Consider the following 15,078-nt stretch of genomic DNA (forward strand, 5'->3'; position numbering starts at 1 on the left):
TTTGAAGATTGTGGCAATAGTTTTGGCCCTATGGGGTTTCATTTCATATGTCTATCAGCAGTATCTTGATGACCATTGCAAATCATTCGAAAGTACTGAAAATGAAAATGCATGAAGATGATCCATAGATGAAGGGGATCATATTGAAGGGTATTGTTGGCTTTAATTTTTCAGAGTTAACTTGATGGAATTAGTGGTCAATTATTACCACTAGTTAACTTAAGCTGATGTCCAGTTCAGGTTGTAGAAGTCCTCTATTTAGAAGGGTTTTCTATGTTTAAAATGCCTTTTTATGGATATTGTAGCAGTAGTTTTGGATCTTTGGGGCATCGTTTTGTATATCTATCAGACCGACTTCCTAGCTCAGACAAATATGACTGTAAGTCATGCAGTAGTGCTGAAAAATTCAAATGGAACTGAAGGCTTCAGATGATCAAAGAGATTAATGGATGAAGAAAGTTTTAACCAAGGGCTTTGATTTGGTGAATTTTCTAGTTAAGGTGGTTCTATGTGGGTGTGTGACGTACTGTGTGTTAATTTGTGTGTGCATAATTTTGTTTGAGAGAATATCACAAATAGTCACTGAACTATGACTGATTCGACACTTTGGTCACTCAACTTTTGAAAATATCATTTTAATCACTCAACTTACACATCGTCTATCACTTTAGTCACTGCCGTTAGATTTATTGTTACAAATCCTTAATTTAAGGGCAAATTTGTCTAATCACTATTTGTGGTCTGTGAGCTTTTTTCAGAAAGAAGAAAAACCATGGCTGATATGAATCTCAGAATCTCAATTTGCTTATCAATGAACCATGCTAGCTAGGGCTGCATCACCAATTTCACAAGCCCTAAAACTTCATCTCCTACCCTAACAAAGGTGTTCGAGGGGAGGTTCTTCTCCCCCAAGAAATCAGACTTCTCCAATAGTCCTGATGTCTCCACCAACAGCCCCCGATCGCTCGACTTCAACTCCCCAAGCAGATCCGATAAGAAGAAATCCAAATCCGCAGTCAAAGACGAATCCAAAGCCGCAACTACATGCTTCGGTGGTGGCGGCGGAGGATTTGGCCCAGTTGATCAAACCCCAGCAACCATCCTCATCCTCTGGCCTCCTCAACCAGATACCCCACCTCTTCGACCCCAAAGTCATCGCCGCCATGACCCGCGCCGTCTCCGATGTCTCCCAGACCCTCTCCGTCCTCAACGCCCTCGGCGACTGTCCGACCACAAGGCCTTCGACACCGCCAAGGCCAAGCTTGCCCACAATAAGCCCACTCCCTCCAAGAAGCTCGAGGACCTCGTCCTCTCCCCCCGCCCCTCTGACGTCGACCACTTCCAGTGGTGGACCCACCTCGCCGAGGGGAGCAGGAGTGTCGCGACTCCGCCGAGAAAGAGAAGCGAGACTGCAAGGCCATTCTCCAGCTCGAGGGAAAGAAACAAATAAAAAGCAGAAAAAGAGACCCAAAAAAAAAAAACTTTAATTTTTGAGTAATTTGACTAAAATATCCTTAAGATAATGTATTATTTACGAGAATTTAAAGGATAAAATAAATAGAAATAAACTAAATGACTAAAGTGATAGACGATGTGTAAGTTGAGTGACTAAAGGGATATTTTTAAAAGTTGAGTGATCAAAATGTCGAATGTGTCATAATTCAGTGACCATATGTGATATTCTCCCATTTTGTTTAAAGAATATAACTGCAAATTAGCTGATATGATGGGTATGGATGCAAATTGTTGTTTTAGATTTCCTAATATAGGCATGGAACAGAATATCCACCGAATATTCTTCCATCACTAAAGAATTTTCTTCGAATTTAAGCTATACTAGGCAGTTAACCGCGATGCTGCGGGGTTGTTTTTTTTTTTTTTTTTTACTTAAATTTATATGTAATAGAGTTATGATCGCTAAGAAACATTAACCGCAAATGTTATCAAATTTATACATAATACAAAATAACATATTTTAAATATTGTTGTCAAAGGCCTTATTTAAAGAAAATTGTTAAAATCAGTATTGCGCCAATTAGATAATTGCGCCAAGTAGATATATCAAAAATCAAATGTATGTAACAACAAAGTATATGACCCTTTAACCCCATTACAAAAGAATAGAGCCGTATAACTCATAAAGGCTGAATCCCCAAAGCTCAACGGTAACAATTGAAGGAAGCCAAGAGGTTCACCTTCATCTTCAAGGGCAGAAACTTCCTGCTGTCTCTGCTACAGGCCTTTCAACTGCAAAGGACAATGCAATGGACTGTGAAAAGTCATTCCAATCTGAAGCCAGTGGAGTCTTGTAAACTGAATGCTGAGGAGCCACAGATGGTGCAGGTTGTCCTTTAGCACCGCGTAACTTCGAAAAATAATCAAGTAGGAAAATTGGGTCAAATACAAAAAATATGATATTTGAAAGACACAATACGGGCGAACAGGTTCCGCACATATTATAGAAGCATAGGTCAGCTTCTGGGTTTAGGCAATGTCGTTTTAAGCAAAAATAGCTTAAAAGAGACCAAACAAAATAGGCACTGAGGGCTTTTTCTTAATTATGAGACCATAATCAGGTATGAACATGATTTCAAGTCAAGTTGTTATCACTAGATAATTACTGAACACAAAGTAAAAACCAATAAGCAGAAGACTTTCCATTGCTGATTATAGAATTGATCTCATTGTGACTATTGTAAGCTTCATCTAAAAAGAATCCCTTTGCAAAGAAATATAGCTTCATCTGTATTTCCAAAACGGTGTGAACTAGACTGATAAGGTACCCCACAGTGGCAGCTGATATGCATCACAATGCACTCCCCAACCTTCTCCGATCCAGACTAACAGATCCAAATTTACATGGTTTAGGGTTCAAATATTATAGGGTCTTCCAGGAGATCAATCACAAAGAGCATATCATTTATGTGGCTCTCAGAAAGTCATTGTTATCAATATAGGAATCTGAAGCCCTAATGATATACGCATAACATGTAAAAGGGCACATACATGCATAATATGTAAAAGGGTATATGCAGAAACGCACTTTTCACTTAGAGATATTAAGATACTGATGTGATAAAATGGCAGTGAAATGCTTGCCAACCCAATTTTACCTAAAGCCTTATGTACATCATAGGACATGCATATTCATATTTTAACCATCCTATTTGGAATAAAAGGGTTTTAAACCGAGACTTGTACTCTTTGTTTTGTTTAATAACTCCTTTAAATCTGTAATAACATATCTAAGTGCTTTAAAAATGTGCATGTATGTAGCATTACAGAAGCAAGAAATCAACTCAGAATATTCTTAAAAGGGATTTTAAAAAAAGTAGGATAATATAAGGGTTGGTTAAGATCGATCATTCTATCAAATTGACTGCAGATCATAAAATCTCTATTTGTCCTTAGCTTAACATGCGCATTGCATGATCATTTCAGTCTCTAGCTACGTACCTCTTCCTTCTTACTCCTTGGTCTGCATATATATTTAGCTATAGTTTATACTCAGATGCACAAAGTTTAGACAGCTCACTTATCTTGGGAACGTTTAATTATGCAAGCATTTCACAGATATATCCAGCTTCTTAAGTAACAAAGAATGTACATACTTATCATAATCTTTATTCATGCCACAACATAAAAAATTCTTGTTAATACCAAATTCAATCAACAAATAACCAACCAGCGAATCATTGATCACATTATTCAGAATCGAATTCGATACCAGTACACTTAGTGACTGCAGTGTTTTCAAGACCTTGAACATGCTCATCAGTAAGTTCAGTATTCATAATCTGATCCTCTTCTTGTTGTTGTTGTTAATTTAGATGATACATCTTCCCCAACTCATTCATCATCATCTTCAAGCATGACTTGTTCAAACTACAGTGTCATCTCAGAACCGATCTTTGATCCTTCTAAGCCTCCTCTGAAATTCCCAATATATACACACAATGTATCTACATGTGCATTTGCAAGCATAATTAGCTATAATGAGCCACGCTCATTGTACCGCCAGAGGTACCAACTCCCACCAAAGGAGTGACCTACCAAAGCAAGGCCAGGCGGGCTACCGCCTGAGCCCCGGATCGCCCCCAGGTCTCTGCTGACGCTCCACCGCGCGCTGCGCCAAGATAGCATCAGAAGCTCAGGACGCTGGGAATCGAAGCACATCAGTCCCACATCGAAAACAAGAAGAAGATCAGTCTTCTCCTCACCTATAAAAGGTTCTTTCCTCTCTCCTCATTAATTACGCATTTACTACTCATTTATTGTTATGCTGCCTATATGCATTGACTGACTTAGGCATCGGAGAAGTGAAGACCGCCCAACGCGGTCTCCCTCTGACGCCCTGTCTCTCGTGTGACAGCTAGCGAAGGTCATCAAGTCCTCAGAGTAGCGGTCTGCCCACCGGACCCGCGTTAAGCGAAAGATCGGCTACCGCCGGACTTTGAGCATTAACACACAACAATTCAATATTGAACTTGGAAGAACCAACACAATCAAACTACTTGCATGATCAATCATGAAGAAGTTAACAAAAAATAAAAATTCAACCAATTGAGGAATTCAAGATTCAATTACCAGGAAATCGAATTAGTTTACCTTATAAATAGACTGCCCAGGTTGACAATGTCCCTGAGAGCTTTCCCGTCCCTTTTTCCTCTGCTCTCTTGGCTCTCTATGTCCCTTCTTCCAGACACAAAAATTAACGAATTTATTGGTATTGATAGAATTCAAAGATGTAATTAAGCAATTTGACTCCATGCATGCTATAGACATTACCTGCGAGGATGATTTCTGAAGAAATAGAGAATGAAGCACTGAACATCAGTGGATGGGAAAGATTTATGGAGAGGGGACTTGTGTGATATACTACTCTGAAAATGCGATTCAAAATCTCTTCTTCTTCTTCTACCCAGATCCCTCTGCTCTCTTCTCTTCTTCTTCCATACGAAGCCGCCCTGTTCATTCTCATCCTTCAACCTTCAATTTCTCTTAAATGGCTGCTGATTTGTCTTCTTCGTCACAATTCGCTCTCGATTGAACTCTCTTCAGGTTTGAGCTCCTCTTGATTCTGCTTTAGTTCTTGCAGCTCGAACCTCCCTCACTCTTCAATTCGGAATTTGAATTCGTTGCTTAGGGATTGTGTTTTTGGTTTGCTTTAGCTTTCGGTCCATCTGGTGCCGAGAATTGGAGCAGATCGAGAATAAGAAGGTGGAAGCCATCATCACATTCCTGCAGAGCCTCTGTTAATCAACACCACAGGTTGCCAACACATCCATGGCAATAGAGTAAATCTCAAAAACATGTAAGGGCAAAAGAGTCACGACACTATTGAATGAACAATACAAACCCCCATTCTACTGTAGGATAGTTACTAGAAAAGTTGTCCGCGCTTTGCAGCGAGTTTAAATTCAATACATAATAAAGTAGCAAATATAATTCATGAAATATCAGTTTATTTTCATGCTAAATATGTAATGTAACTAAAGCTGTTATTATTTTACAGATTGTAAAAACTGGTATTCTAACCAGACTAGTGCATTTACAAATTTCAAAGTAGTCAGAAATTACAAATTTGATACTAAATACCTAGTTTTTTGAATTTTGACTGCTTACATTATAATATACACTCATTGCAGCCCATACACTTTTCATTAAGCTAAAATGAGCCTACCATAAATTAAAAGCCTGCTTGCATTATCAGATATATTCATGTAATGACTCTAATACATTAAAACAAGAACAAAAAATTCACTTTATAATGCCATATTTCTATATTCTATAAGCCTAGATCATCATTTAGTTGGTAATGTAAGGAAAGTTATCAGGAAAGTTGTTAAAAGTTTATCAATAATGTAATAAAATAATATGTTGTGAGTAATAAATGCAAGGAAAGAATAGGAGAAAGTCATTCATTTGAGATTTGGAAAGAACCATTTTCCCCCTTATTTTGTCTTCCTTCAGGAAACGATTTCCTTTCATTTTGCATCCCAAACGCAGGAAACCTTTCCGCGAACCAAACGTGGCCTAAGGGTAAAGGACTTGCGTTAAGACGGCTAACAAATGGCTAATATCCCCTGATTCTCTATTTTATTATTATTATTATTTTTTAAATTGCCTATGTATGTTCCTTACATTATTTTGATTTTGCGGATTGCAGGACAGTAGCAGTGCTTTAATTCCCGGGAAAAATCTTCTGAAATCTAGTTGATCGATCCTATATGTAATCTTTGATCTCACAGTTGACAACTTCCATGTTGTTGTTTCTGTAAGTCCCATATATGAGATCAAAAGATAAATTGACTTTGTGAGACCTTTTGCAGCATTATTTTTTGGTTACAGTATTTGGCAGCATTATTACTCATGCATTTGCATGTTGGAAAAAAGAATTTAAACAACTTAAGGAAGGCGAAGGCCTAGCTAGCTAGCAGAAAACGTAATGAATTACATGCTTTTCCTGCTCTATATGTGCATCTAGATTCTTGCAGAATATGCTATAAATCAAAAAATCGGTATAGGTAAATACATTTAATTGTGTATGATTTATGTGAGCAAAAAATATATTGATAAGAGAAACATGATTGTGCTTTTGAACATTACATTTATACAAAGGCCTAAACAAGTTTGTACGGTTTAATTTATTGATTACGATGCAATGATATATACTCCATGCAGAATGAGAAAATGGTTAAGGTTTCTTTGGTCTACTTGATTTGATTTACCAATTACTTGGATCTATTTATTTTGTAAGCAAACAAATTCTTTTTCCAGGAAGAGTTTTTTTTTTTTTTTTTTTTTCTTTTCCGTATCTTTTTCTCTCTGTTCATCTGTTTCGAACAAACTCTTGCAGGATCGTAGATATAATTTGTTTACCCTGCTTCCTTATTGCTACCTTCATGGGGGCTCATGTTAATATCTCTCCTAGCGTTTCAGTTGCTCAAGTGTTTTTTTCTTACCCTCGATACAGTTCATTCATCTTGATCGAGAAGAAAGTTCTCTATTTCTCTGATGCAGTTCTTAATGCCTTGACCTAGCCTATTTCGATCCAAGTTTGGAACATTCGAGCAGCAAGTTTGCATTCTGCTGCTATGGGTAAAAAATGGGATGGATCATTTTTGAAATTAGGCTTTGCTGAGCTATGTCAAGATTATATTATTCCTGTATAGCGTTTGTTGAGATGGCTAGAGATAGAGACATCAGCAGCAGTGTATGACTGCCAACCAATAAACTAAAACCAATTTTTCTGGGCTACTTAAGTACTTATGTTGCCATATAGCTAGACCACCTTGCGGCCCAATGTCTAGGTGGAAAGTGAGCCTGTCCCCTTCCTCAATCTCCAATTCTCGATCTGATGTTGCCAAAGATTAACAAGTTAACAACCGTAAGAGGGTGGGCCGGGGAGGCTGATCTCGTTGGTTATTGAATAACGCAAACAGAGACTTCGCAAATGTGTGCATAACGTAGGAGCTAGAAACGCACTCCGGTGGAAGAAAGATTGAGTTCCGCCAATACATAATGAACTTAGGATGCCCCCTCGTGGTTGGCCCTTCATTCGTAGTGCTCATTGTATGGTGAGAAAACTCGCTCCACGAGAAAGCCCTCTATTACACCCCCTCAGAATTTGGAACTTGCTATCCCCTTGCCTAGCAGGTAAGATCTTGGAAAGGATAATTCAATTGGATCAACATGAAAATCCAACGTTTATTTTCAAAATTTCAATGGCAAAAACAGTGAGAAATTTTAAATACATATCCCTAACTACTTAATACACATCAATTGGAATAGTCATATGGCAGTGATTTTATTTCTCCTAACGCGATTTGTTATTAGCTAATATGGCACCCCTAGCTATTAGCTAACATGGCATTGATTTTATTTCTTGAAAAAGCTATTTGATTATTGGCATTTGGTATATTAGTATAAATCGATGATATTGGTGAGATTTATATTCAAATATTTTTTCTTTGAACATATTGATTTGACCCCATAAGCGAGACCACCAACCCATAGCTTGTTGCCGCCAGAAGCAGAACCCGTGTTTCTTCTAGATAATCTCCTAATTGTTCAACAACAATTAGAAAGATATTCTTTAACCAAAAAGAATTCAATTCAGATGGAGGATACCTATCCAGAAGTTTTCGCACCTCAATTATGTATGATGGAATCATTAAAGATTTGATCCTTTAGAATTATGTCTATAACTCACTATAAGCTTGAGAAACAAAGAGAAGATGCGTACAAACTAAATATCCAACAATAAGAAGAAGGAAAATGATTGAATAGAGGAACTCCCGAACATTTGGCGATTCAAACGTGTCAATAATGCTATTCTGATCTAAATGGTCTTATTCTGTGTCCCGTGCTAGCAAGCATTATTCCTCTTTTCATTCCAAATTTAAGAATCCGACTGATACGATTAATTGGTCTGTGTGCCTCTTATTACTTTTTTGTATCCCTCTCACCCCTGTTTCTTGGATACAATTTGATATTTCTACGGCCAAATCTTTATTTGTGGAAAGCCTTCGATGGCTTCCCTGTGAAAACATAAAGTTTTATTAGAGAGTTCTGGTTTTCTGTGTTAGAATAATTGAAAGTGCATGAAGTACGAAGGGAAGTAGTACGTTCATATCTAGCTTTACAAAGTCGCCGATTTTCCAGATCCCCACGTCCATTCAATCTTTCATCTTACAAAAGTCGCCGATTTTTATATGGAACTTGTTTCACATTTTAATCGTCGGCAGACATGGATTATCGAGACATGCATAGTGTTGAAACAGATAAAATTGGGTCATCTTTTCAGAGAAACGGATTATGAAATCAGGAACTACTTGGAACACTCAACTGACAAAGAAGCTGGTACATATGGGACTTGATCAAAATAGCACCAAATAACACAAAAAACAAAAATCATATACACACCCTGTAAACACCAGCAAGACTGTTAACAGTTAACAATTTAGCTACTCTCACAATCTCACTAACATAAGCTTTGCAACAACTTGGCACAATAAAATATTTTTGTATCTGATGGACAAGAAAGATTAATACTTTCAAACCATCGATCTCAACCCAACCAAAACTCCAAATTGACCAGTATCTGAATATCTTTAATAAAGAAACCCATGCTTGTCGGAGGTTTGGAAGAGAGGGAGAGACAATGAATAATCTATTTACTTTCTACAGTAACCACTCGCTGAGAAGGTTGTGGGGCACTTCTAGCCGCCTGCTCTGAAGCATTAGCAAGGACCTGTAACATTCTCACAATCTCAGTTGTGTCTTCCAAGAAGTACTTGGCCTTGCTGGGCTTCCGACCAACAGTGCAAGCAAACACTTCAGAGACTGGAGAGAGAGAATCCCTTGCACTCATTATCACTTCAAACATGTCTTCATCGGACCTGTCATCCCCAATGCAGAGAACAAAGTCTGGGAGCATTGCCTTCTGTTTCATTGTTAAGAGGAGGCGTTCTGCCACAAAGCCCTTGTTGACACCCTACGGACCAGACAACAAACAAATCTTAAATAAAGGGAGTATGCCTCTCAATTCACTAGTCGTCATGAAGTCCTCATTTTAGAGGTCTGCTATAGAGCCTTACACACACACACACACTCAAAGAAGAGTTTACTTAATTGTATCATGCTAAACACTAATGAAGACCACATCTTAGAAATGGATGGCAACGACCATGTAAATTGACAGGAGAAAAAGAGCCTCTAACCTGAGGTTTAACTTCTACAATGTGCTGGCCACTTTTGACAGAAACTGGCTCATTGGCAAGAACACTTTCCAGGTGATCCAGAAGCTCCTTAGCCTGACAGAAGCCAAAATCTGGATCTGCATACTGGTAATTCCAAACAAGAGCACTTTCTTTGGCCTCTATATTAGAACCATCAGTTGTTTCAGTGTATAACTGCATTACTGGTTCAGCAATCTGTTTCCAATCAAAATCAGGAACAGAGAAGCACGTTTCCCAATCAGCATTATGATTTGTCCTGAAAAAAATAATAGAACTCAACAGTCAACGCAAAGAAGCCATCCCACCAAAGAAAGAAATTTTCAGATATATTTCCCACTCTAAGAACTAGATATTGAATTACAGTAGTGGAGCTGATAATGACTTTAATTTATAGAAAATGCAGCTCTACCTCATTCTTCATTCCCTTAATTTATTAATGATAAAATAAAATTATCACATTAGAGAAAAGTTATCAAAATTAAGGTGATTGGATCTATCCTCTGTGTTAAGCCTAATGAAACAGTACTCATCTCTAGATATATTGACAGCAAAAATTCCCAAACAACCTTAAACCAGCAGCTGATATGAGGTTGCTCCTTTACTAAACTTAACCAAAGCAACAAGGACTACCATTTAGTACTAGGACTTGGGAGCAGTACCAATGCATTTTATTGACACAATGAACATTTTGAGCATTCAAGGCAGCAAATGTCTTTGATTGGGAGAGAGAATATAGCAACCCAAACAAACTAACTTAGCATGGGGACTTGATGAGTATGATTTGGCTACAGAGTCTTGGTTTTTGTACCATATGGATTCTAGTTTTATCCAGTACAACATCTATTAGGACTTTTCATGTTTTCATTCTAAGGGCAGTGTAGATATCACATAGAATGAGTTCTCCCGGAAAGAGACTATTCCAGTTCCAGAGAACTACCCACATTTCATAACTATCCTAATTTCACTGCTCCTTTTCACCCTTCTATGTTATGTATGACTCTTGTTTACTATATATAAATCCATCTCTAACTGCCGACACAAGCTGTCAGAATTCAATACTAATACAAAGAATAAGCTTTGACCATCACTACTGAAACTAAAGTGAGCCAGGTCCAACACTACTTCAATCTTAAATGCTTTAAAGCTTATACCTAATAGTAATTCATCTCAGAAGGAGGAAGTTCCAGGGTTTGCATACTGGGAAAACAAGTCATACTCCTGTTTTATTAATAATTAAAAAGAGATGGAGAGCATAAAGTCTCTAGTTTATGCCACTCTTCTTTCCCTTCATTGTGTCAGTTAATTACTATTGATAAAAATTAAAAAAATTAAAAAAATACTACAAAAAATAAAAAAAAACAAAGAAAGAGAGAGACACCACAAATCAAGATCACATGCATTAGTGAGTGGAACAGCATCAGCAATTAGCAAAGAGTCCAAGACACCCAGAAGATAAACGAAAAGATCAGAAATGTATGCTACATCAACAAATGAAATATCTTATTTTGTTTATTTATGTTCTTTATCAAACCCTGCCAAAAACTAAAAATGTGTTTAATTGATGGGTTATAATAATAATAACAAAACCCACAATAACAAAAAGGCACATACCTCACAAAAAAGCCATGCTCTGCTGCAATCCCAAGCTTCCCACAAGAAGAGAACCATTCAGTTAAAGTCTTCCTGTCTTTCCCACTAACAAGAAATACAACATTCCTCGGGTCATTGCATAAATTGTTCAAGATTCCAATAGCCTCTGAATTAGGTGTGGTAATAATTGAACCCGGCAGCATCATAGCGCCATCATAATCCAAGAGAATTGCTCGACATTTCGTCCTCTTGTAAGCTGAAACAATATGCTCAACTGAAAGCTTTCTGAAATTTGGATCCAAAGCAATTACCCTGAACCCTAAACCAAAACCAATTCCCCAGCATCTCCTCCTCATGTGATCCTTACATGCCCTTTCAAGATCCTGCAAGAAACTACGTGCCCAATATGCAACATCATGTGTACTGACATACCTATAATGCTTCTCATGCCGCAACTGTTTTTCTCCTTCTGGGATTATAAGAGCAGAATCCATAGCTTCAACTACAGCATCAATGTTCCATGGGTTAACTCGAATTGCTCCACTTAGTGATGGAGAACACCCAATAAACTCAGAAACCACAAGCATGCTTTTCTTTGGGGTTGTTGGGTTTAGTCCTAAAGTCTCATTCAGCTTCTCATTTCCTTGGCGGCATATTATGTACTCATAGGGTATAAGATTCATCCCGTCCCTCACTGCTGTAACAAGACAACACTCTGCAATAGCATAATAAGCAATTCGCTCATAAAACTGAAGTGGGGTATCGATCAAGACCACTGGACTATATCCTTGCTTCCCAAATGTCTCATTGATCCTCTTCACTGTGGCATCAGTTTCTAACTGGACCTCCAGGACATCTTTCCCCCGGCCCCTTGCCGGGTTAGCAATTTGAATAAGAACAACTTTACCCCTCTTATCAGGATGTTGTATAAGCAATTGCTCCATAGCCAAAAGTTTCAAGCTAATTCCCTTAAAGATGTCCATGTCATCAACCCCAAGCAAAACAGTTTTCCCCCTAAATTGATCTTGCAGTTCAGCAACCTTAGATTCAGTCTCTGGCAGATTCAACACAGATTGAAGCTGGCCTATATGTATCCCAACAGGAAGAATCTTAATGCTCACTGTGCGGCCATAATACTCGAGCCCAATGTATCCCCTCTTCGATTGATATGAGAGGCCAAGCATTCTACTACAACAAGAAAGGAAGTGCCTAGCATAATCAAAAGTATGAAAGCCAATGAGATCAGAATTTAGAAGTGCTCTTAGAAGCTCATCCCTTACTGGAAGTGTTCTGTATATCTCAGACGAAGGAAATGGACTATGGAGAAAGAATCCAAGCTTCAACCTATTAAACCTCTTCCTCAAGAATGTTGGCAAAACCATCAAATGGTAGTCATGAACCCACACAAAATCTTCATCCGGGTTAATAACTTCCATCACTTTATCTGCAAATATCTTGTTCACAGAAACATAAGCTTGCCACAGAGATCGATCAAACCTGCCACCGAGATCCGGTGATAGAGGAAGCATGTAGTGAAACAAAGGCCACAAATGCTGCTTACAGAAGCCATGATAAAATTTACTGAAAAGGTTCGGAGGGATAAATGCAGGGACACATTTAAAAGTATCAAGCAAAGTTTGGGCTACATCCTCTTGCTCACTCGGGTCGATTTCTTCTTTTAGACAACCAATATAGATAACTTCTACATCTTCTCCAAGGCCATCTTTGAGTTGCAAGAGTAGTGAATCCTCATCCCAGCTAAAGCACCATTCCCCATCATCGCTTCTATGCGCCCGAAGTGGAAGCTGATTCCCTACTATGATCATCCGGTCTTGAGAAACGGACGAAGGAGCATCAGAGCCAACACTATTGTTACTGGTATCATCATCTAGCTCAGACAATACTCCCGCAACAGTAGCAACTCGCGGGAACCTCTTCTTCTCACGGCCAAAAGTCAGGGAATCACCAGAAGTAAGGTCAAGTAAGTTGGAATAAGATCTCGAAACCATTGGGAGGACGAATTACAAACTCTTGGTTTACTTGGAGTTGAAAGAGAACTTTGTTGATTCCTCCCAGTCAACAACTTCTACAAAGAAATGCCATGTCTAATTATAACGACAGCACATAAATGCAAGAATACTTGAAATCTCAACACAAACTTTACTGACAAAGGTTTTGTTCTAAAAGTCTAAACTCACATTAAAAGCAGAGCAATTATTAGATTGAAACTTCACTAGGATAATCCTTTAGCTCTTCTCTCAACAAAAGAAACAACACTTGATGAACTACAAAAGAAAACTACTAAGATCTTACACTCAAACACTGATTTGAACAAACAGCAGTAACATCAGGAATCAAACAACAGATTTTGGATTTACCCAGAAACTAAATCTGAACAAAAAAAAATTACATATAACATGCAAATAGTTACCTCCAGACTCCAGTCATAGAGCAACCCAGAAAACCCAGAATCTTGAGAATAATCAATCTACACTGGAAAATCCATCAAAGTAGCTTAAGAAATCAGAATGCATATTCAACTCATCTTCCATTTCACAAAAAACCAAAAGGAAGTGAATATCAAAAGATGCAGAGCATCACACAAGTGGAAAGTGAAGAGCAGTAAAAGTAGCAAAGAGTGGCATGCAACAGGAAGAAGAGAATAACTGACCATGAAAAAGAAGCTTTAAACAATCATTTCAGTAGAGAAAAAGAATGAAAACTCACCCCAGAAGTCATACATGAGCGACGGTGCAAGCTGAGCCACCAAAGATTCTATATTTCTACTAATGTCAGTGTGACAGTGGCATTTGCAAAAAAGATTCCTCCTTTTACTTTAATTCCATCTTTACAAATATTTTTTTTTTTCTAGGTGAAGGTTGGTGTCATTGTGGGTTCTCTGTGACCGCTATTTTCTGTTTAAGCTCGACAACAAAACAAATGGGATGTCTTTATACAAAGAATTGGATGCTTACTCTCTCTCACTGTATTTTGGGTCAGTGAATTGAGCGGTGCTATGATGAACATAGAACAGCCCGCACCAACTTCTTTTGTTTTTTCTCTTCTTTTTTGGGCCACTTGATTTCTGAACCATGGTTAACTTGTTTTGATATTTATGGGTCACTGTCACTACTTAACTATCAAACCAGAAGAAAAACGGGTCACTACATAACATAACTCATAACTCAAGTTTTCAATATGTACAGGAAGGAAAGTTAGCTCAGGAGAGTAGAAGTGAATAAGGTATAGAGCAATCATACACACACTACAGCATTAAGTTTCAGTTTGATATACTCTACATCGTATATTATAGTTAGGATGGCCTACAATGTAGTCCCAGGATTAAACGGTGTGTAGGATTAATTTGGTCTACTCACTTAAATTCTTTCTTGTAAATAAAAGGTCTTAAATTCAATTTAAGGATGATTAGTTGTTGGATGATAAATAAATATTAACAAGATTCAAATTTAATAAACTGAAGAAAAAAAATCAACGAATTCAAAATGATTGTGAATTCGAAACTCAATTTAGCTGGGAGTCTTTCCATGTCTGTATTTTTAGTCAAATTCATGTAAGAAATTAGGAGAATGATATAAAAACTGAAACCCGGGCACTAGAAGGATCAGTACAATCATGATCAACAATACCCAAGCATAGATACAATACTGAATCATGTGCTCTTCGCATTTTTGTGTGGAATCAGGGCCATTTATGGATCCTACTTTCATTTTGTGCTAGTGATCGA

The 15,078-nt window shown here is 37.8% G+C and overlaps 1 protein-coding gene across 5 annotated transcripts; it reads right to left on the reverse strand.

Annotated features, from left to right (window-relative positions):
* Positions 1 to 8,866: 8,866 nt before the first annotated feature.
* On the reverse strand, positions 8,867 to 14,252 carry LOC112177068 (alpha,alpha-trehalose-phosphate synthase [UDP-forming] 5). Of its 5 annotated transcripts, XM_040511017.1 has the most exons (6): positions 14,061 to 14,252; positions 13,765 to 13,826; positions 13,532 to 13,618; positions 11,355 to 13,419; positions 9,726 to 9,999; positions 8,867 to 9,499 (listed from the first exon to the last, which is right to left on the reverse strand). In XM_040511017.1, the coding sequence occupies exons 4-6, from the start codon at positions 13,340 to 13,342 to the stop codon at positions 9,176 to 9,178; spliced, it is 2,586 nt and encodes an 861-aa protein (XP_040366951.1). In that variant the 5' UTR covers positions 13,343 to 13,419; positions 13,532 to 13,618; positions 13,765 to 13,826; positions 14,061 to 14,252; the 3' UTR covers positions 8,867 to 9,175. The 5 variants fall into 5 exon arrangements, with proteins under 5 accessions (XP_040366951.1, XP_024171024.1, XP_024171020.1 ...); XM_024315256.2 differs by lacking the exon at positions 13,532 to 13,618 and having other exon boundaries at positions 11,355 to 13,416; XM_024315252.2 differs by lacking the exon at positions 13,532 to 13,618.
* Between the last annotated feature and the right edge of the window lie 826 nt (positions 14,253 to 15,078).

This window comes from Rosa chinensis, chromosome 7, assembly GCF_002994745.2.
Source record: "Rosa chinensis cultivar Old Blush chromosome 7, RchiOBHm-V2, whole genome shotgun sequence".
In the NCBI taxonomy this organism is placed as follows: Eukaryota; Viridiplantae; Streptophyta; class Magnoliopsida; order Rosales; family Rosaceae; genus Rosa; species Rosa chinensis.